Source organism: Podarcis raffonei, chromosome 16 (assembly GCF_027172205.1).
Source record: "Podarcis raffonei isolate rPodRaf1 chromosome 16, rPodRaf1.pri, whole genome shotgun sequence".
NCBI classification, from domain to species: domain Eukaryota; kingdom Metazoa; phylum Chordata; class Lepidosauria; order Squamata; family Lacertidae; genus Podarcis; species Podarcis raffonei.
In genome coordinates, this window is record NC_070617.1 from 8576566 (window position 1) to 8598552 (window position 21987).

The following is a 21987-nucleotide window of genomic DNA, read 5'->3' on the forward strand; positions in this document are numbered from 1 at the left end:
GAGGTATGACTGTATTGCGTTATTATGAGTTTACAGTGGTACCTCGGGTTACATACGCTTCAGGTTACATACGCTTATGGTTACATATGCTTCAGGTTCCACACTACACTAAGCCAGAAATAGTGTTTCAGGTTAAGAACTTTGCTTCAGAATAAGAACAGAAATCGGGCTCCGGTGGCGCAGCGGCAGCAGGAGGCCCCATTAGCTAAAGTGGTGCTTCAGGTTAAGAACAGTTTCAGGTTAAGTACGGACCTCCGGAATGAATTAAGTACTTAACCCGAGGTACCACTATACTGTATAATCTTGAAAGGAGGCTTGGCTGCGAGGGGGTGTCACTGTGAAAATCAGGAAGGGACCCTGCGTTTCTGAATTTGCCACTGCACCACTGGTTGTGAGGGGAAAGCACTCCACATATGCTCAGTGGAACCTTTCTCCAAGATCGGTGGCTCACACTGTGGGGCAGCAGGAAGGGCCTGTGCCGTCCCTCGCCCCCATGATGCTCTGCTTGACCTTCTCTCCCCCCCCCCAACAGATTGGCCTGGATACAGGATTCTGGACGGCTATCAACCATTTCTTCATCTGGGGCAGCCTGGCTGTTTACTTCGCCATCCTCTTTGCCATGCACAGCGACGGCCTCTTCCAGCTCTTCCCCAACCAGTTCCGTTTTGTGGGTGAGTCTGGAGACTGCTTCTCTGTTTGGGTCTACAACTTCCTCTCTCTCCGCCCTGCCCTCTCTCACAGATACCTCATTTTCTTGCCTCGTTGCAGAACTATTATTGACAAAGGTGGTGCATTCTGGGAGATTTCTACTGGGGCCCAAGGGCTGTGCATTCTGGGAGATTTCTGCTGCATGGCCAGCGGCCGTGCATTAATAATAACAATAATAATAATTTTTTATTTATACCCTGCCCTTCCCGGTTCAAAAACCGGGCTCAGGGCAGCTAACAACAAATTTAAAACACTTAACTGATGCAAGAAAAAACAGCATAAAATACAGTATAAAACGTAAATAACAATAAATTCAGAATTCAAAAATCAATTTAGGGGGAAAATCCATCCAATAAACATTAGATGATCACCAGGGCTAGCTGGCTAAATTAGTCCTATTTGGGCCAGCAAGGAGGCCAGGGGAGAATTAGCTGTGGGATCCCAGAGCGGGTAATCTTCATAAAAAGGGGGAGGGGGTGGGAAGGAAGGGGAATAAAAGATCAGGCTAAGTTGAAAGCCAGGCGGAATAGCTCAGGCCCTGCGGAAGGAAGTTAAATCCTGCAGGGCCCTGGTCTCATGAGACAGAGCATTCCACCAGGTCGGAGCCATCACTGAGAAGGCCCTGGCCCTGGTGCAGGATAATCGAACTTCCTTAGGGCCCGGGACCTCTAAACTATGATTATTCATGGACCTTAAGGTCCTCTGCGGGGCATAGCAGGAGAGGCGGTCCCGTAAATACGAGGGCCCAAAGCCACAAAGGGGACATTTCTGCGAGGTGGCCAAGGTGCATAGTGGGAAAGTTCCTTTACGCTTTTGTACAGGGGAGGGGACGGCAGGGGGACCTGGTGTCCAGGCTGTCGTGAGCTCCCCTGTTTCCCAGATCAGAGGTGCCTCTGAATCTCTCCCTCGCTCCCTGACCTCTTGCTTTCCTTCCTCTGCCCAGGCAATGCCCAGAACACACTAGCCCAGCCTGCCGTGTGGCTGACCATTGGCCTCACCACCATAGTCTGCATCATGCCAGTGGTCGCCTTCAGGTTCCTCAAGCTGGACCTGAAGCCTGAGCTCTCAGATACGGTGAGTTTAGGTGCAGAGGGATCCCAAATGGAAGATGGGGGAGAGGCCCTTCCCTCCTTCCCTCCTTCCTTCCTTCCTTCCTTCCTTCCTTCCTTCCCTCCTTCCTTCCTTCCTTCCTTCCTTCCTTCCTTCCTTCCTTCCTTCCCTCCTTCCTTCCTTCCTTCCTTCCTTCCCTCCTTCCTTCCCTCCTTCCTTCCTTCCTTCCTTCCCTCCTTCCTTCCTTCCTTCCCTCCTTCCTTCCCTCCTTCCTTCCTTCCTTCCTTCCTTCCTTCCTTCCTTCCCTCCCTCCTTCCCTCCTTCCCTCCTTCCTTCCTTCCTTCCTTCCTTCCTCCCTTCCTTCCTTCCTTCCTTCCTTCCTTCCCTCCCTCCTTCCCTCCTTCCTTCCTTCCCTCCTTCCTTCCTTCCTTCCTTCCTTCCTTCCTTCCTTCCCTCCTTCCCTCCTTCCTTCCTTCCTTCCTTCCTTCCCTCCTTCCTTCCTTCCTTCCTTCCTTCCTTCCTTCCCTCCCTCCTTCCCTCCTTCCTTCCTTCCCTCCTTCCTTCCTTCCTTCCTCCCTTCCTTTTCCCTGCAAGGTAGACACCTTGTCCGTCTGCCAGTCCCCACTCTCCCTGGCAAACTCAGGTTCTAAATTTTCTTCTCTTTTTAATTGCCGTATTTTTCACTCCATAAGACGCACCAAACCATAAGACGCACCTAGTTTTTGGAGGAGGAAAACAGGAAAAAAAATACTCTGAATCTGAGAAGCCAGAACAGCAAGAGGGATCACTGCGCAGCGATTCCTCTCGCTGTTCTGGCTTCTGGGATAGCTGCGCAGACTGCATTCGCTCCATAAGACACACACACATTTCCCCTTACTTTTTAGGAGGGAAAAAGTGTGTCTTACAGAGCAAAAAATACGGTATATATATTTTTAAATAAATATGTTTTGATGCAAGCAAAAAAAAAAGAATGAGATGGTTCAGCAGGTAGAGCATGAGACTCTTAAATCTCAAGGTTGTGGGTTCGAGACCCACATTGGGCAAAATATCCTGCATTGCAGGGTGGGGTGGCCTGGATGACCCTCGTGGTGCCCTTCCAACTCAATATGATTCTCAACACCTGTCGAGCATAACCAGAGCGCAGAGAGATTGGAATAAAACCATTTCTGTATTCGTTGTTATCTATTATGTCAACAGTGGATATTCAGGGTTTGTTTTGTACAAAATCTCTCTGCGTATTGGATGCAACTCTTTTAGTGACCCGCCCTTGCCACTCCGTCGTGGCACGTCAAGGGTTCTGACGGCACTCTTGTCCAGGTAGCTACATGCAGAAAATGCCCAAAGGCTCCTCCATCCACCGCCAACCAGAGCATAAAGCATTCTATAAGGTAAAGGTAAAGGTACCCCTGCCCGTACGGGCCAGTCGTGTCCGACTCTAGGGTTGTGTGCCCATCTCACTTAAGAGGCCGGGGGCCAGCGCTGTCCACAGACACTTCCGGGTCACGTGGCCAGCGTGACAAGCTGCATCTGGCGAGCCAGAGCAGTACACGGAACGCCGTTTACCTTCCCGCTATAAAGCGGTCCCTATTTATCTACTTGCACCCGGGGGTGCTTTCGAACTGCTAGGTTGGCAGGCGCTGGGACCGAGCAACGGGAGCGCACCCCGCCGCGGGGATTCGAACCGCCGACCTGACGATCGGCAAGTCCTAGGTGCTGAGGTTTTACCCACAGCGCCACCCGCGTCCCTAAAGCATTCTATAATCCCACATTAAAACTTCTGCTTCGTATAACTGATAGCAGGCCTCATCTGTCTGCCCTCTCTGAGAGGTGCCAGTTCACTTAAGTCCGCAGCCCAAATCCTTGGGATATTGCCAGCAGCCATATTGGGCAAGGCCAGCCTTGGCCAACCAGATGCCCTCCATAAGTTTTGGACTACATCTCCCATCACCCTCCCTGATTGGCGTGGCTATTTTGGACTACAACTCCCATCAGCCCCAGCCGGCACGATCATTTCTGGACTACAACTCCCATGAGTTTCTAGCCGGCATGGCCATAGGGTTACAGACACAATGGCCGCGCTGCCTGGGGCTGATGGGAGATGTAGTCCGAAACAGTAAGTGGCGTAACTCAGTTGATGGAGCAGGAGACTCTGAATCTCAATCATCTAGCACTCTTCAGATCGCTGAATCGTTGAACTGCAGATTTGGAGGGGAGCACGGTGGTCATCTAGTCCAACCCCAGCAATGCAGGAATCTTTTTGTCCGACGTGGGGTTCAAACTCATAACCCCTGGGCAGTTGCCTCCTACTTCTTAAAAGAGTACAGACCGCCCCAGCCTAGGCCTTTAACCTGGCGTAGTGGTTAAAAGTCTCAGACTAGAACCTGGGAGATCTGGGTTTGAATCCCCACTCCTCCCCAGGTGTGAAGTTGGGGCCAGTCACTTTCTCTCGACCTGACGTGCCTCACAGGGTTGTCGTGAGGAACATGGGGACGGGGAGATTGATGGGTGCTCCCACGAAGGAGGGGGGGGAACCAGATTTCCTTGCTGCCTCTGACTCTCCCCTCCTCCCCGCTTTCTCATTCCCCCCCCCTCAGGTGCGCTACACCCAGCTGGTGAGGAAGAAGCAGAAAGCCCAGCACCGCTGCATGGGGAGGGTGGGCCGGGCGGGCTCTCGCCGCTCCGGCTACGCCTTCTCCCACCAGGAGGGCTTCGGAGAGCTCATCATGTCCGGCAAGAACATGCGCCTCAGTTCCCTTGCCCTCTCCAGCTTCAGCGGCCGCCCCAGCGCTAGCTGGATCGAGACTTTGCGCAAGAAGAAGGGCAGCGGTGGCGGCGGCGACAGCAGCGTGGCCAGCAGCCCTAGTGGGGGTGGGCCAGACAAGACGCTGAAGGTGTGAGGAGGAAGGTCCCCGGACAGACAGACGGACACATGCAACGGATGGAACTCCCTGCCTCAGGAGGGGCGGGGAGGGCTGCCCCACGGGCCAAAAATGGGCCCCCCCGGTAGCCGCAGAGATGCGGATCTTACCGGATGGATCGAGGAGGCCTAGGAGGCTTGCGGCCGTATAACCAAAAAGTTGATGATAATAATAATCATAAGAATAACTGACTGCTGGCTTACAGTGGCAAACAGGTCACTGGCTGGGGTACGGGGTGCACAGGTGTAACCCCCAAACACACACATACACACACACACACACACAACCCTCAGACTGATGTTACCCTGAACTGTTGTGCAAAAGGGAGTCTTTTTTCTTCTTCCAAGAATGAAAAACCCAGTGACATCTCCCTGAACCGCACATGAATGTATCTGGCTTGGAGGCGCAAGAAGGTTGGGGGCGCTTAAAGGTGCGTCGGAGGCTGCAGCCTCACATCAAGAGGCGGCGGGCGAAAGATTGGGGGGGCGGGGGCCCTGCACCCCACTTTCGACCCGCCCTCCATGCCTTGTCCTCCTATCATCTAATCGTGTCTTTTTAAAATATATATATATACAGATCTATATGAAAGAAAACGATCCACGTTTACAAAAAAAGAAAAGAAAAAAAAGATTATTATTTTTTTCTATTCCACATTGGCATTGGAAGTTCTCTAGGGGTGCCTCCCTCGGGCACTGGGCAGCGGTGTTTAAAGGACAAGGTTGGACTGGCACGGCTTGGGAGGTCCTTGGTGCCCGCTTCCGCAGGAGCTGTGCCACCCCAAGTGCGAGGGAGAAGAATTCGGGGACAAGAGGTTGCTAGCCTCCAGCAAGATGCCTGGAGCATGGATTGCCTTTTTTCTTTCGGGGAAAGAGATTGCGGGGGGAAAGCTTTGAAACACATCGGCTATTTTCTCCCCCCCCCCCTCGAAGAACCCGCTTGGTTTGCCCTCTTGTCTGCACCCCAGAGAGTCTACACCCTTGGGTCTGCTATTCCCAAGGCAGGAAATAGTTTAAGAAAAAGAAAAAAAATATTTTTATATAACGTAGGACCTCGGCTTGCAAGCAGCTCCCTCCTGTTAAACACCCATCCAACCAACCACCTCTGCCGGTTCTCTGGTTTCCACCAACAGAAGCCCACCCATCACAGCAGAGCTAACTGGGTTGGGCAAATGTTGGGCTGAGAGCAGGAAGACAAGGGGCTTCACCTGTTGTGCTGCTGGCCAAGGATGAGGAATCGGCTGGGCTCAGGCCACAGCTTCCCCCATCCTTGAGCTCAGCTCGGGGCTTTGCTACTGCAGACCGCAGAGGATGTGAGAGGGCGTCGAGCCCTTGGCACCCAGTTTCCTCACCACCCTCCCACAAAGCAACATTTATTCTGGCAAACGTCCCGATGGCTTACTTGTCCTGCAAAAGTTCATTTTTAAAATAAATCAGGCACTTGTGGCGAGGCGCTGTGTGAGGACGCGCCTCGTGGAATTGTTCCAGAAATATGCTAGGAACTGGGGTGTTGTATGTAAGGATAGCCCTACTCAGAGTAGACCTACTGAAGCGAATGTTTGTGACCAACTTAGGCACATTTCGTTTCAGTCAGTCTGACTCTGGAGTGGATACGAAGAGGATCACCAGCCTCGTACGCAGATGAGCAGGGCCTGAAAGTCAGGATTTGATAGCCTCAAATTCTGCTTCGAGCATGTAATTCTCTCACTGGCTTGCACTTCAATCCTAAATGGCAAATTTTAAAATGCATACACCTCTGTTGTGTCTATATAGACGCACACATACACAGTCTTGAGTTTGACCGAAACAACAGTCTCAACAGCCTCATAGGCCAAAATGTTGGGGCCTATGAGGCCTCAAGTTTCCTTGCCACTGTCGGAATAAGGAAAAGCCAGTAAATTTAAGATTTATCTGTGGGTGGGTTCCTCCCTTACTCTGCTGTGTGACTTTGGGCCACCCCCTACTCAGTTTTTGAAGTTTCCTGGTATATCCCCCAAATTTTATTTCCCCCCCCATCTTAGAGGCACAGGCAGGGGGCTTTTTTTTTGCAGCGGCAACATTTTAGCTCTGCCTCTCACCCGTCCCCCTTCTTGCCTAAAACCCGACTTCGATACCAAAGAGAAAAGTTCATTAGGAATGGGGGTGGGGCGGATTGCCATGGACTACCTTATTTTTATTGTGTGTTTTTTTTGGGGGGTGCAGGGTGAGAGGGGCTTTATAAGCAGGGCAGCCGTGCCGTGCAAGGACCGAGGGACATTCCATATAATTTATTACATATTTCTATACTTGGCAGAATTGTATCATTTTATGGGTATAAAGAGAAATTGCATTTTCTTAAAAAAGACCAAAAAAAGCTGCCGTCGTGTCTTTTTGTGTTTGTTGCTTAAATGACAGGAAGTCCAGAAAAGGGGGCGAAAGGCACATCCGCCCCAAATCCCAGGAGGTCACTCCTTCGACTGGCTGTTGGCATAAACTGGTGGGGGGTTAAGTCATTTGGCAGTCATTGGTTTTTGCTAAATGCTGTCAAGGGCACATTTCAGCCAGAATCCCAGAAGGAAAGTAAGATATTGGGTGGTGGAGGCCTCAGGAGAGTCCTGAGGGCCAGGTGGGGAGCTTTGGGGGGCCGGAGGTTCTCCAGGCCTGCTCTGGGTGCCATGCGATGTGTTTGGCCCTGGCACCAAATTTTGTGGGTGCCAGGCACCTTCGTGGGGAATTTCGTGGGTGCTTGGGTCACCCAGGGAGCTGGCACCTATGTCCCAAGCAGACCCACACACTGATGGCAACCAGCGAATCTGGACGTTGTGGTGTCAAGATTTCAACTGTGGGTAGGCTTCTTTGCCGGCTCTGTCGCCCACCCTCCCATCTCGTGGCTGCAAAGTAGGTTGGAGATTTATTACCGCACTGTTCCTGCATGTTGGGCTACTCGAGAGTAGGAGGAAGAAGAAGCGCAAGGGAAACCCCCGCCAGGATCATGCCAAGGAAAGGAGTGATGTTTATATCTCCATCTTTCCTCCAAGGAGGTCAAGCAGGTGTACAGTGGTACCTCAGGTTACATACGCTTCAGGTTACAGACTCCGCTAACCCAGAAATAGTACCTTGGGTTAAGAACTTTGCTTCAGGATGAGAACAGAAATTGCGTGGCAGCGGCGGTGGGAGGCCTCATTAGCTAAAGTGGAAGCCTCAGGTTAAGAACAGTTTCAGGTTAAGAACGGACCTCCGGAACGAATTAAGTTCTTAACCCAAGGTACCACTGTAATGCTTCTGAACCTCTGTTGCTGCAAACTGCAGGAGTAATAGTAATAGTAGTAATAATAATAATTATTATTTATTTATTTATTTGCATACGCTTCAGGTTACATACGCTTCAGGTTACAGACTCTGCTAACCCAGAAATAGTACCTTGGGTTAAGAACTTTGCCTCAGGATGAGAACAGAAATCGTGCAGCGGCAGCAGGAGACCCCATTAGCTAAAGTGGTGCTTCAGGTTAAGAACAGTTTCAGGTTAAGAACGGACCTCCGGAACGAGTTAAGTACTTAACCCGAGGTACCACTGTACTTAGTTCTCCCTCTCCATTTTACCTGCCCTGCCCAATATTTTATCCAAGTTGGCACCCCTGCTTGCTTCTGGGAATTGTAGCTCTGTGAGGGGGAATAGGGGTCTCCTAACAACTCTCAGCACCCTTAATAAACTACAATTCCCAGAATTCTCTGGGGAGGGGGAGCCGCGACTGTTTCCACGGCATCACCTCTTGCACTCCCGCTCCCAGCCAATAAACCTGTGTGGAGGTACATTGCCACTGCCCAAGGAGGCTTCACATAGGGCAAACCTGTGCCTTTGGAAAGCAGGCAGCTCAGTTTTATTGTATGCAGCTGCCCTCTTATAGGGGGGTCGAGTTCAGTTAATAGAGCAGGAAGCTCTTAAAGTCTCCGGGTTTGAGCACCCTATATTGAGTGAAAGATTCTCTGCCTTGCAGGGGTTTGGACTAAACCATGGGTAGGCAAACTAAGGCCCGAGTGCCGGATCCGGCCCAATCGCCTTCTAAATATGGCCCGTGGACGGTCTGGCTATTGGCGTGTTTTTACAAGAGTAGAATATGTCCTTTTATTTAAAATACATCTCTGGGTTATTTGTGGGGCCTGCCTGGTGTTTTCACGTGAGTAGAATGTGTGCTTTTATTTAAAATGCATCTCTGGGTTATTTGTAAAGGTAAAGGGACCCCTGACCATTAGGTCCAGTCGTGGCCGACTCTGGGGTTGCGGCGCTCATCTCGCTTTACTGGCCAAGGGAGCCGGCGTACAGCTTCCGGGTCATGTGGCCAGCATAACTAAGCTGCTTCTGGCGAACCAGAGCAGCGCTCGGAAACGCCGTTTACCTTCCCGCTGGAGCGGTACCTATTTATCTACTTGCACTTTGACGTGCTTTCGAACTGCTAGATTGGCAGGAGCAGGGACCGAGCAACGGGAGCTCACTTCGTCGCGGGGATTCGAACCGCCGACCTTCTGATCGATAAGTCCTAGGCTCTGTGGTTTAACCCATAGCGCCACCCGCGTCCCTATGGGTTATTTGTGGGGCATAGGAATTCGTTCATTTATTTATTTATTTCAAAATATAGTCCGGCCCCCCACAAGGTCTGAGGGACAGTGGACCGGCTCCCTGCTGAAAAAGTTTGCTGACCCCTGGACTAGACGGCCCTTCTTTCAAACTCTGCAATTCTATGGTTCTGGGCGGCAGGGCCTTTCCCAGATTTCCTCCATGAGATCTAGCACCTCTCCTTTCAAATATAGTCCGGCCCCCCACAAAGTCTGAGGGACAGTGGACCGGCCCCCTGCTGGAAAAGTTTGCTGACCCCTGGACTCGACGGCCCTTCTTTCAAACTCTGCAATTCTATTGTTCTGGGCGGCAAGAAATCTTTCTCAGATTTCCTCCATGAGATCTAGCGCCTCTCCTTTCAAATTTAAAAACAGAAGTTAAAATTAAAATGCTGAGCCAAGGTCTTTGGGGCGGCCTCTCTTGCGGAGGGTTCTTCCCCACCCCATCGCTGTCACTCTGCCCCCTAGCCCTGCTTCCCCTTTCAGCTCCACCCCATTGCACAACCCCCCTCCCCGCCCCGGCTTGCACAACCAACCAGAGCAACCGTGCCAGGCAGGCAGCAGCAGCAGCAGCCTCCCCTCGGGACAGTTCCTCAAACGCTTCGCTGCTTGAGCGAGGATGGTGCCAAGGCGAAGGTGGCACGGCAGCCCGGGGGGTCTGGCTGGAAGAAGCCTGGGGGGCGGCGGCCGCAGCTGGCACCTGCCTGGCACCATGTGGCTGCTCGGGGTCTCCTGGGTGGCGCAGCTGGTCGCGGCTGCAAGCGGCTTGGTGGACCAGGAGCAGCTGTGCCCGAAGCCGGGTGAGAAAAAGAGACTTGTTTCGCCCATTGCATGGCTGGGTTGGCACGGCTTAAATATTTGCGCGATCCTGTGGAAACGAGCCAATCCCCCAGTTCTTTTGCCCTGCAAAAATGCGCTTTTTTCAACGATTGCGCCCTGCGACCTGTCCCCTTTGAGCCTCACAGGGTAGGTTAGGCTGAGATAGAATAGGAAAAAATAAAGGGAAATCTCCTTTAAAAATAAATCGTGGAGGCGTGTTTCGAACGAGAGGTGCCTGCCCTGTAAGGATGAATTTTTAAAGCTTTTTTCTGTGTTTTCCTTCGTTTGATCCTATCAACAACCCTGTGAGGTAGGATAGCCTGAGAGAATGAAAAATTAGGGGGGGGGTTCCTTTTTTTATCCTGGGGGCACGTTTCAAACAATTCTTCCTGTAAGGAGGAAATATATTAAATTTATTTATTAGATTTATTTTTCCTTTCATTTAATCCTCACAACAAGCCTGTAGGTAGGTTAGGCTGAGAGAATGAAAAATTAGGGGGGGGGTCTCCCTTTTTTTTTTTACCCGAGGGGCATGTTTTGAACAAGAGGTGCCTGCCTTATAAGGAGGAAATGTATTAAATTTATTTATTAGATTTATTCCTCCTTTCATTTAATCCTCACAAAAGCCCTGTAGGTCGGTTAGGCTGAGAGAAAATGGCATGTTAGGGAAATGCTAACTGGGGGTATGTTTCTTCTTAAGAGCAAGAGATTGTCTGCCCTGTCAGGATGAACTTAATTAAATTTATTATGATCAATCTCTCTGTTGCTTCTCCCATCGTTTGACCCTCACAGCAAGGAAGTACGCAGGCTAAGCTGACAGAATGAAATTTTTAAGGAAGTGCCTCAGGACACTTTTACCCTGGGGTCAAGTTTCGTCTTAAGAACAGCCAGTTAAAAAGAGCCAAAAATCCAGAAATATTCAACAAATTGTTAAAACCAACCATAAGCTAAAAACCGGATTCGAACTCGTGCATCAGTGTTCCGCGTTTCAATAGACAGGCTTGACTAAAACAAAAATGTTCATAACAGGTGGAGAAAAGAGTAAAACAAAAGGGTAACATCAATAGGCAGGGAGTTTCAAAGTTCAGATGCTGCGATGCTCAAATATTGATTTCTTACATATGAGTTGAGTTGCAGCCTGGGTATATATGGAAGGTGCCCCCAGGTCCCCCCCCCATCGCTGCTCTAACCACTGTACCACGCTCCTTCAAAGGGCTTTCTGTCGGTGGGGATTTATTGGGATAATAAGGCAGTGAATGGAAAGGCGAAGCCTCCGCAATTTCAGTTTGGCACATTTAATCTGGCAAATTGTGCGCGCGCAAATTGTGTGTGCACCCACCCCTCAAAAGTTTGGAGAAACTGAATTGTTGGTTCTCTATTTTCTTTTTGTGGAAGGGGCTGGCGTTTAGGGGTCTGGATGGAGGAGACGGCACAGATGTGGCGCCTAGTGGTTAGTGCTTGAGAGCGGCAGGAAGTGGCAGAGGGAGAGTGGAATGCAGTGGGTCAGGAATCCTGGCTCCCCTTCCCAGTTGTGGGAATGGAGTCTGGGTCTCACCTTTGGGAAGACCGCACACCTCTGAGTTTTCGGTCTGTGAGAATAGGCTGGAGGGGGAGAAGTGGTTTGAGATTCTTGAATGATCGCGCCGCCGGCTCCGAATGGTGGTTGCAGCAGGATAGAGGAAGATAAGGGCTATCTTATCTGTGGTTGCGGGCGCACCAAATATCTAAACCACATAGCATCCCCTGCAGAACCCCGGGAACCGTAGATTGCCTCTGACAATCCTACAATTCCCAGCGCCTTAAAACTACAGTTCTCCAGGTTCTTTTCTTGGGGGAGATGTGTGTTGTACGCCGCCTTGCCTGCCTTATCTATAGAACAATGAAACTACATTAAGGACAGGCGGAAACTGGTGGATCTCGGGCAATTTTCTGACTCCTAAGCCGTTCAGACAGCTGAACAACTTTCTCCAGCACTAATTACATTTGCCAGTTTAACTGACTCATCCATATTCCAGTCGTCAATGGAAAGTGACCTTCTCTGCTTCCAGAGATCACATGTGTTCAGACCTGCTGCTCTTGAGAATTATTTATTATTATTTATTCTCATTATTATATTGATATGAACCATTTTTTTTAAAAAATGATCAAATCATAGGTCCATCTCTCTCTGTCTACATTGATTGGCAGCAGATCTCTAGGGTTTTAGAGGTCTTTACCTAGTCCTACCTGGAGGTGTCGGAATTCGAACCTGAGTCCCCCTTTTAAGTTCTGAAGAAAGAAAACCAATAGCAGGAAGAAGGCAGGAGGCTCGATTTAGAAACCTTAAAAAAAATATCTTTCTGTGTGGCTCCTCTTCCTCCTAAGTCGATAACGAAACCGCAGTTGTGTTGTCTTTCTGTAGCTAATATGCCATTCGGTATGCCAGGATCAAGCCCCAAATCATACTGTGAAAACCGTGCAGCTTCTGCTTCTGCTGCTGTTATATTTATTCACATCCTTCCCAGTCCCGGGACTCAAGGCCGCTTACACAAATTAAAAACAACACGGAAAAAAACATGTAGAAGAGGTTCGTTTAAAAAGAATTAAGCCATAACAGAATTAAAACGAAATAAAACTAAATCTATTAAAATAAGAAGAGGTGTCCAAACAGTTCAGCACAACTTTAAAACCTTTTTCTTTTTTTAAAAAAAGGCCTTTGCTTTAAAAGAAGGCCAACATTGTTAATAGCAGGGGATGATGGGAGTCGTAGTTTAGGCACATGTGGAGGGCCAGAGCCTCCCCACACCTGTTTGATATTGATCATCATAGAATCATAAAGTTGGAAGGGACACTGAGGGTCATCTAGTCCAACCCCTTGCAAGGCAGTTGTCCCTTACGGGGATTGAACCTGCAACCTTGGCATTATCCGCGCCACTCTCTAGATATTTATTTATACACCGCCTTTCCCCCAGACTGGGACTCAAGGTGGCTTAAGCAAATTAAAAACAACACAGGTCAAAAACGAAAAAGCTACAAACATATAAAAGATCATCATCAAAGCGTAATAATAAAATTAAAGCAATTTTTTTTTTAAAAAAACACCCAAATCTTATTAATATGTGGGCAGTGAAAACGGGACAGCACTGTTAAAAGCACATTCACGGGTCCTAGTGGAATAAAACAACATTTGCTTGCTGGCAGGGAGACAGCAAGGAGGGAGCCAGTCTAGCTTCCTGAGGAAAGGAGTTCCACAGTTTGGGGGCAGCCACTGAGAAGGCCCTGTCCTACGTCCTCACCATTTGGGACTGTGGGGGTGATGGAACTGAGAGATCTCAGAGCCCTGGCAGATCTGTATGAGAGGATACGATCTTTCAGATAGTCTGGGCCTAAGCCTGGTTGTGGGCACCATGTCCCTCTTCCCTGAATCCATGCGATGAAAGCTCCCGGATTAGCAGAGCGCCGTGATCTTTCCGTGGCCGAGTACCGACTGTTCTTGGCAGAAGACCAGGAAGGGCCAAGAGGCCAGCCCAGGGAGGTGAACGGACTGTTTGCTTTGGGCTGTTGACATTTCGTTGCGTCCCGGGTTTCGGCAACGCAGCAGGGAGAGGCGGAGGGGGTGCGGGCCGTGTTGCCCACTCAGCGATAGATACACCCCCCCAAAATGACCTTTTCCCCAAGAAGCTAATCACTCCCCCCCCCCAGCCCAGCTGGGTTCCCAAAAGCAGATTAATTCAGCTCAAGAGCAACGGGAGGAGAGACAGCAAGAAAGGGCAAGGAACCCGCAGGCCTCCGACCGAGAGGAGAGGCCTGTCCGCACTATACATTTAAAGCAGTATCATACCACTTTAAGTAGGCATGGTTCTCCACCCCCACCCTCCTGGCCGTCCCCGAAGAATCCGGAGAGCTGTCATTTGGTTAAGGGAGTTGTTAGGGTCCTTCCATTCCCTTCACAGAGCGGCAATTGAATGCTGGAAGGGTCAGGACAAATGGAAGTGCAACACATTGTTAAACTGTGGAACTCACTTCCACAAGGATGCTGGGACGGCCACCAAATTGGATGGCTTCAAAAAGGAAGATGAAGAACAGGTTCTGCTTACCAAACAATGATTCCCCAAAACGGTCCATAGATGATTGATTGATTGATTGATTGATAGATAGATTATCTATCTGGTGACTGGGAGCGGCCGCCGAGACCACATAACACCGGTCTTGAAAGACCTACACTGGCTCCCAGTACGTTTCCGAGCACAATTCAAAGTGTTGGTGTTGACCTTGAAAGCCCTAAACGGCCTCGGTCCAGTATACCTGAAGGAGCGTCTCCACCCCCATCGTTCTGCCCAGACACTGAGGTCCAGCGCGAGGGCCTTCTGGCGGTTCCCTCGCTGTGAGAAACGAAGCTACAGGGAACCAGGCAGAGGGCCTTCTCAGTAGTGGCGCCAGCCCTGTGGAACGCCCTCCCATCAGATGTCAAAGAGATAAACAACTACCTGACATTTAAAAGACATCTGAAGGCAGCCCTGTTTAGGGAAGCTTTTAATGTTTAATAGACTATTGTATTTTAATATTCTGCTGAAAGCCGCCCAGAGTGGCTGGGGAGACCCAGCCAGATGGGCGGGGTACAAATTATTATTATTATTATTATTATTATTCTTCTTCTTCTTCTTCTTCTTCTTCTTCTTCTTCTTCCAGGCCGCTCTTTCTCTCACATAACTGCCTTTAGTGATTCAGTCACATATGGCAACAACAACAACATGAGACAATATTTCAGGTATCCTTGTTCTGAGCTTCATAGGGCTTCATCTGTCAAGACTGGCACCTACTGTAGAACTTACCTCGATAGCTGATTGGCAGCTGCTGCAATTCTTCCAGCGATAGTCTGTTGTTTGTTAATGGGCTGGGAAGTGTAGCTCTGTGCAGAGTAAACTTTGATGTTGTTTAGTCATTTAGTGGTGTCCAACTCTTCGTGACCCCCTGGACCAGAGCACGCCAGGCACTCCTGTCTTCCACTGCCTCCCGCAGTTTGGTCAAACTCGTGTTCGTAGCTTTGAGAACACTGTCCCACCATCTCATCCTCTGTCATCCCCTTCTCCTTGTGCCCTCCATCTTCCCCAACATCAGGGTCTTTTCCAGGGAGTCTTCTCTTCTCATGAGGTGGCCAAAGTCTTGGCGCCTCAGCTTCAGGATCTGTCCTTCCAGTGAGCACTCAGGGCTGATTTCCTTCAGAATGGAGAGGTTTGATCTTCTTGCAGTCCATGGGACTCTCAAGAGTCTCCTCCAGCACCAGAATTCAAAAGCATCAATTCTTCAGCAATCAGCCTTCTTTATGGTCCAGCTCTCACTTCCCTACATCAGTTACAGATAGGTAGCCATGTTGGTCTGCCATAGTCAAAACAAAAATTTTTTTTTCCTTCCAGTAGCACCTTAAAGACCAACTAAGTTAGTTCTTGGTATGAGCTTTCGTGTGCATGCACACTTCTTCAGATACACTGAAACAGAAGTTGCCAGATCCTTCTATATAGTGAGAAGGTGGGGAGGGGTATTACTCAGAAGGGTGGTGGGAATGGGTGATTGGCTGTTTTACTACAAAGGAATTTCAGAAATAGACTGGAAAGAGAAGCTGCTGAATTGCAACTCATTACCAAACTTAAAACCATGGAGAGACCTGGTCTGAACAAAGACATTGGATTCTTATCTCATTATACATGACAAAGCCATTTTTCACCTTCTCACCCCTTGCTTTTTCCTGTAAGACCTATTGCAGTCGTTAAGAGTCGTCAACAGGCTCATCACAGCTATCTGCCAATCACCCATTCCCACCACCCTTCTGAGTAATACCCCTCCCCACCTTCTCACTATATAGAAGGATCTGGCAACTTCTGTTTCAGTGTATCTGAAGAAGTGTGCATGCACACGAAAGCTCATACCAAGAACTAACTTAGTTGGTCTTTAAGGTGATGTAGTTCCCTACATCACTACTGGGAAAACCATAGCTTTAGCTATACGGAGTACATGCAGAGTTAACTACATTTCCCAAAATCCCTTTGGGGAAGCTATGTGCGTGAAATATGCTTGGACTGTATGCTGTGGATGAGGGCCTCTGATGTAACCTGGGTACCACTCATCCTAAGTGGTGGATTTCGCCACTGGAGGGGCTCCATAGAGGAAGGTGGGGGGTGCTTTCCCCCTGCACAGCGTGTCCTTTCCTGTTGCTAGGATACCACTCCTGGAAAGGTGAAGGTAGCTTTTGTCAATATTTACTGGGTGGGCAAAGCAGTGCAGAGGTGACTGTGCCCCCCTCCCCCCCCCCCCCGACACACAAACAGGTTACCAACCAGCCAGAATGAATTAATCTGCCTGGCTTGTTTATGTAACTGTGTGGGAAAGGGGTGTTTGCAACAAAATGTTGCAGCATATCCTCCTGGGAGACCTTCTGCTTTAGGACGCCAGCTGGCTGCTAGCCTTGCCCCTTTCTCCAGCTTAGAAATAGGAAGAAGAGCTTGCAGGATCAGGCCAGCCGCCCATCCGAGGCCCGCATCCTTTTCTCACGGTGGCCAATCTGATGTCTACAGATGTAAACAGGAAACGAGCGCAACAACACTTTCCCTACTCGTTTTTTTTTCTAATATAATTTTTTATTAGTTTTTTAACATACCATTTTCAACAGTAATTAAACATACTTTTACATCTTATTCAATTTTTTGACTTCCATCAGTCCTGTCTGAAAATTTTCTAATCTAATCTCTTAGTATGCATTTCTTATTTTCCCTATGACATTTCAAACTCATAACCAATATCTCTATCTTTTTCTACTTTGTAACACTTCATATATTTCTCCTTACAAAACTTCTTGTAGTCCTGCTAGCGTAATTTGTTGATTACAGTTGCTCTTCAAGTAATTCATATACTTCTTCCAATCTTCTGTAAATCTCCAGCAGGTTTCGAATCCTTCCTGTCGTTTTGTCCAATTCTGCATAGTCCATTAATTTCGTCTGCCATTCTTCTTTTGTCGGAATTTCTTCTTGCTTCCATTTCTGGGCTAACAATATTCTTGCCGCTATTGTTGCATATAAGAACAATTTAACATCTTGCCTATTAACATCTTGCCTATTAATATCAATATCAATATCATATTGCCTATTAATATCCTATTTCCTATTAATATCTTGCCTATTAATATCCTGGCCTATAGCACTTTTAATGCTGTACTGTTTTTAACACTTGATTGGGAGCCGCCCAGAGTGGCTGGGGAAACTCAGCCAGATGGGTGGGGTATAAATAATAAATTATTATTATTATAATATTATTATTTCCCCACTCGTGATTCCAAGGAGCTGAGGTTCAGAGCCCTGATGGGTTGGACTTAATAAAGGCCCAATCAGTCCAGCATCTTTCTCTCACAGAGGCCAGCTGGATGCCTCAACAGGGAACCTTCAAACAGGACCTGAGCACACTGGCAACTCTCCATCAGTGGCTTTTGTGGCAGAGAGTTCCATAGTTCAGCCATGCGCTGTGAGCAGTCATCCCTTCTCTCTGCCCTGACTGTCCCAACCTTCAGCTTCGCTGAATGACCCTTCTTGGTTCCACTATTAGGGGGAAATGGTCTCTCTCTGTCCACTTTCACTACACCACACAGAATCTGATACAACTCTACTTTTTTGAAACTTTTATTATTTCTACAAAATGCAGCATGTGCTCTGTAAAGCTCAAATAATGTAGATCCAAATAGATATATAATGTTTTTAATGTTGTATTTTAAATTGTTGGGACCTGCCCCTGACCTTATGGGGAAGGACAGGTTAAATAATAATAATAATAATAATAATAATAATAATAATAATACTACAGTGGAGCCTCGGTTGTCGAACATAATCCGTTCTGGAAGATGGTTCGACTTCTGAAACATTCAGCAACCGAGGCACCACGGGCAGTTGGAAAATTCAAGTGAGAAAATTGATAAACGCGGACTTCCGGGTTGGCGCCAGTGTTTAATGGCGGATTCCCTCCGAGCTCCGGAGGGAATCGGCTCCGTAGCGTCTGGGTCTGGCCGCTGCGGCGAAGCGGAGACCCTTAAAATCACAGGCGCGGATGCCTGTGAACATAGAGACTCGGCGGGCACCATTTGCGCCCCCCAATCCGCGACGGAGCCTTTTTAAAGGCTTCGGAACGGAGGCAGGGTGAGGCGTGGTGCTGAGAGTACTCCCTCGCCTACGGAGTGAAGCCGCAAGCCATTGACAGAGAGCGCCAACTTCTTCCAAGACCGACTGGACTCTAAAACATAAACCCGTGAGTAATACAGAGATTGGAACTTTTAAAAATTTAATTTTGGATTTGGAACGAGCGGGAAGGGGCTAAAAAGGAAGTCACCCCCCCTCTTTGTAAACAATTTAAAGCAAAGGACTGGGCAGCTAAGGTCGAGAGAATCTGCTTTTTGTTTTTTAATGAAAAGATCTTGATTTCACGGTTTTGACACTATAAGAAGACTTACTGGAGGATAAAAAGAATTTGGGGACTGAAATTTCACCCCCCCCCCGAGACCCGGGAACGTCCTATGAGAAAGCCTGTTGTATGGAAGATTTTGACAGCTGTCAAGTGAGCTGTTAGTCAGCTAGTTGTCAGCTGGAAAAAGAGAACATTGTTTCTGCTGTTTCTGCTGGTTTATTTGGTACAACTTTGTTGAAAACAAGGAGGGCTGATACAAAATAACTGGACTTTTGGTTTTGAGCTGAAAGGAACATCAAGGAACTAAAATCCCCCTAGAGGGGTAATAGGGACACTACATTACAAAAATGACTGGAGTATGTAAATTCCAAGCAGAATTGGACAGAGCACTCGTTCTCTTGGGAAACTTGAAAGATGAATACAATGCTTTGTCTACAAAGGCATCACTACTATACTGGACAGTAAACAACAGTTTTGAGCCCGATAAGGACTTGAAACAGGAAGCCTATTCAACTGAACAAATAAATGAAACTGAAAGTGTAGAAACGATGGAGCAATGTGTTGTTTTTGAAGAAAATGAAGGAGGAGCAGGAGATTTGCAGGAGTTAAAGGAGAGTTACAATATGAGGCCTGACATGATGATAAAAAAGAACAATAAAAATTGGATGTGGAAAGCCTGGTCTGAATGGGAGTTTGGAGAACGGAGAGATCTCCTCTGGAGGAGATCTGAAGACCTGAGGATTACAAATTTGTTGAAGGTGAAAGCTGGAGCTTTGGGGACATTTGGATCTGTAAGAAATTTGAAACAAGAGTTGGAGCTCCCCATAGGCTTTGCTTTTAAGTATGGAGGACTGGCTGGAAGCAACATGGATTCTGTTGGGCCGGAGCCCCTCCGAGACTTGGGGCTTAACATCAAGGACCATCAAAGAGACCGGCAGAAAGGAACTGAGAGAGACATAAGGGCCTCAGACGTGAGATCTCCAGGCTAAATAAATAACATAAAGACTGATGGATATTGGTTGGGGACTGGAACCGGGAAAAGGGTGGGTGGAGGTTGGGAATCCAAAGGGCACATAAGGATAATTTGTTTTTTATATTTAGTTAGTGGTAAGGAAATTGGGTAAATCGTGGAAGGGAAACTTCGGTCGACTTTAGGAAAAAGGTTTAAGAATAATTAATGAGGTATAAGTATTGATGTGTGTTTTTAATAAGGTAAAATTGATTTCTTCTATTTTAAATTAATTGAAAATAAGACTGTTAAAAATAAATTGAGGAAATGGAAAAAAGAAGCAAAGTAAAACAATAGTACGTTAGAACAAATGTATAAGTTAAGGTAAAGAAATAAGTTAAGGACTTGCTGAACTGACAATTTAAATTGGAATACAAGAAGGGGAGGTGTGAGGAGGTCTGAGAAATAAGGTTAAGAATAATAAGTATTAGAAACTTTAAGTGTTTTTTCCTATTTTCTTTTGTTGTTTAGTTTTGTTATGTATTTTTGTGTTTTTTTTGTTTTCTTTATTTCTTGTTCTTGTTTGTTGTGTGTTTCTTGAAAATGCTAATAAATATATAAAAAAAAGGGGGGGGAAAGAAAATTGATAAACGCACCTCGGAAGCCATTCGACTTCTGAGGCATGTTTGAAAACGGAAGCGATTACTGGGGAAGGTATAAAGGCAATACTAAAATTTGGAAATGTGTATTTGAAAAAATCAGAATTTGAATGATTGGCAGAGAAGCCGAAGGAAGTCAAAAAACCGAAAAGTTTAATGCAAACTGTTAATGTGGTATAAATGTATGGAAAATTAATAAAATATTATTTTAAAAAAAGAAAGAAAACGGAAGCGATTGCATCTGGGTTTTCGACGTCCGAAAACCAAAACATTTGGCTTTTGAGACGCTCGAAAACCGAAGTTCCGCTGTACATTTGTACACACGTGACATCCTTAATCTCTTACTCTACTAACCATAACTACTTGCCATAATGCAAATCCTTCATCATACTAAATATCTAATATATCGTATTTTATATATATTGTATTCTTAAATTTTATCTCTCTCCCTGTATCTTTCCTAAGATTTCGACCCTGTCCTCCAAGCTTAGAAGCCTCCAAGCCCCGCAACCCAGGAATGGAGTTGTGGCCCCCCAGACTTTTCCCTCTGGCCCTTGACACTGTCCCCAAGCCACAGCCCCTCTCCCCAAGCCTGGCCTCGCCTTGCCTGCTGAACATTTCCTTCCTGACTGGGATGGCATCCTTGAACTCTGATCGTGCCTCTGCCTCGCTCCGATGGAGGACAGACAGAAGGGGACCTGCGAGGGAGGGTGTTGAAACTAATCTACTGTACAAAGGGGGAAATGTACATTTGCTGCTCCACAAACTTTCCCCTCCGGCCCCCAGAACTGCTGGCATGCGGCCCTCGGATGCTGGCTCAGAGGGGACTGAAAAAGATTCTCCACCAGGGAATTTCCTACATGTGGGAGTTGCTCCAGGGCCGCTTGATCGTTTTGTTCCCGCCCTCCCACATCGTTTATTTAATTTCTAATCTATCCATCCATCCATCCATCTATCTTAATGTGTTGAAGTCAGCCTGGATAACTCAGTTGGTTACAGTGTGGTTCTGATAACACCAAGGTTGCAGGTTCATAGAATCATAGAGTCTTAGGGTTGGGACCCCGAGGGTCATCCAGTCTAACCCCCTGCAATGCAGGAATCTCAGCTAAAGCGCCCATGACTACTGCAATGCACTCTACGTGGGGCTACCTTTGAAGGTGACCTGGAAACTGCAATTAATCCAGAATGTGGCAGCTAAACTGGTGACTAGGACTGGCCTCCGGGACCACATAACACCAGTCCTGAGAGATCTGCATTGGCTCCCAGTACGTTTCCAAGCACAATTCAAAGTGTTGGTGCTGACCTTGAAAGCCCTAAACGGCCTTGGTCCAGTATACCTGAAGGAGCGTCTCCACCCCCATCGTTCAGCCCGGACACTGAGATCCAGCGCCGAGAGCCTTCTGGCTGTTCCTTTGCTGTGAGAAGTGAGGTTACAGGGAACCAGGCAGAGGGCCTTCTTGGTAGCGGCGCCCACCCTGTGGAACACCCTCCCTTCAGATGTGAAGGAAATAAGCAGCTATCCTATCTTTAAAAGACATCTGAAGGCAGCCCTGTTCAGGGAAGTTTTTAATATTTAATGCTGTACATTTGATTGGGAGCTGCCCAGAGTGGCTGGGGAAACTCAGCCAGATGGGTGGGATAAAAATAATAAATGATTATATTATTATTATGACAAGGAAGGAGAGTCCACCACCTCTTGTGGGAACCTGTTCCACTGCCGAAAAGCTCTTGCTGTCAGAAAGTTTTTCCAAATGTTTAGTCAGAATCTCCTTTCTTGAAACTTGAAGCCAAGGGTTCGAGTCCTACCCTCCAGAGCAGGAGAAAACAAGCATGCTCCCTCCTCCATGGGACAGCCCTTGAGATATTTGAAGAAGGCTATC

The 21987-nt window shown here is 47.8% G+C and overlaps 2 protein-coding genes across 3 annotated transcripts in view; both read left to right on the forward strand.

Annotated features, from left to right (window-relative positions):
- The window catches only part of ATP8B2 (ATPase phospholipid transporting 8B2), a 61618-nt gene extending 55144 nt beyond the window's left edge, over nt 1–6474 (forward strand). For both annotated transcript variants that reach the window (XM_053368664.1, XM_053368663.1), the window contains 3 exons: nt 533–671; nt 1652–1782; nt 4353–6474. In XM_053368664.1, coding sequence (XP_053224639.1) covers nt 533–671; nt 1652–1782; nt 4353–4655 — 573 coding nt within the window. In that variant the 3' untranslated portion in view covers nt 4656–6474. The remainder of the gene's footprint in view (nt 1–532; nt 672–1651; nt 1783–4352) is intronic.
- A 110-nt stretch (nt 6475–6584) lies between these two features.
- IL6R (interleukin 6 receptor) overlaps nt 6585–21987 on the forward strand; it is a 36240-nt gene continuing 20837 nt past the window's right edge. The window contains 4 exon segments of the mRNA XM_053368774.1: nt 6585–7231; nt 7234–7317; nt 7319–7451; nt 7454–7549. Of these exon segments, the coding sequence (XP_053224749.1) occupies nt 7190–7231; nt 7234–7317; nt 7319–7451; nt 7454–7549 (355 nt within the window). The 5' untranslated portion in view covers nt 6585–7189.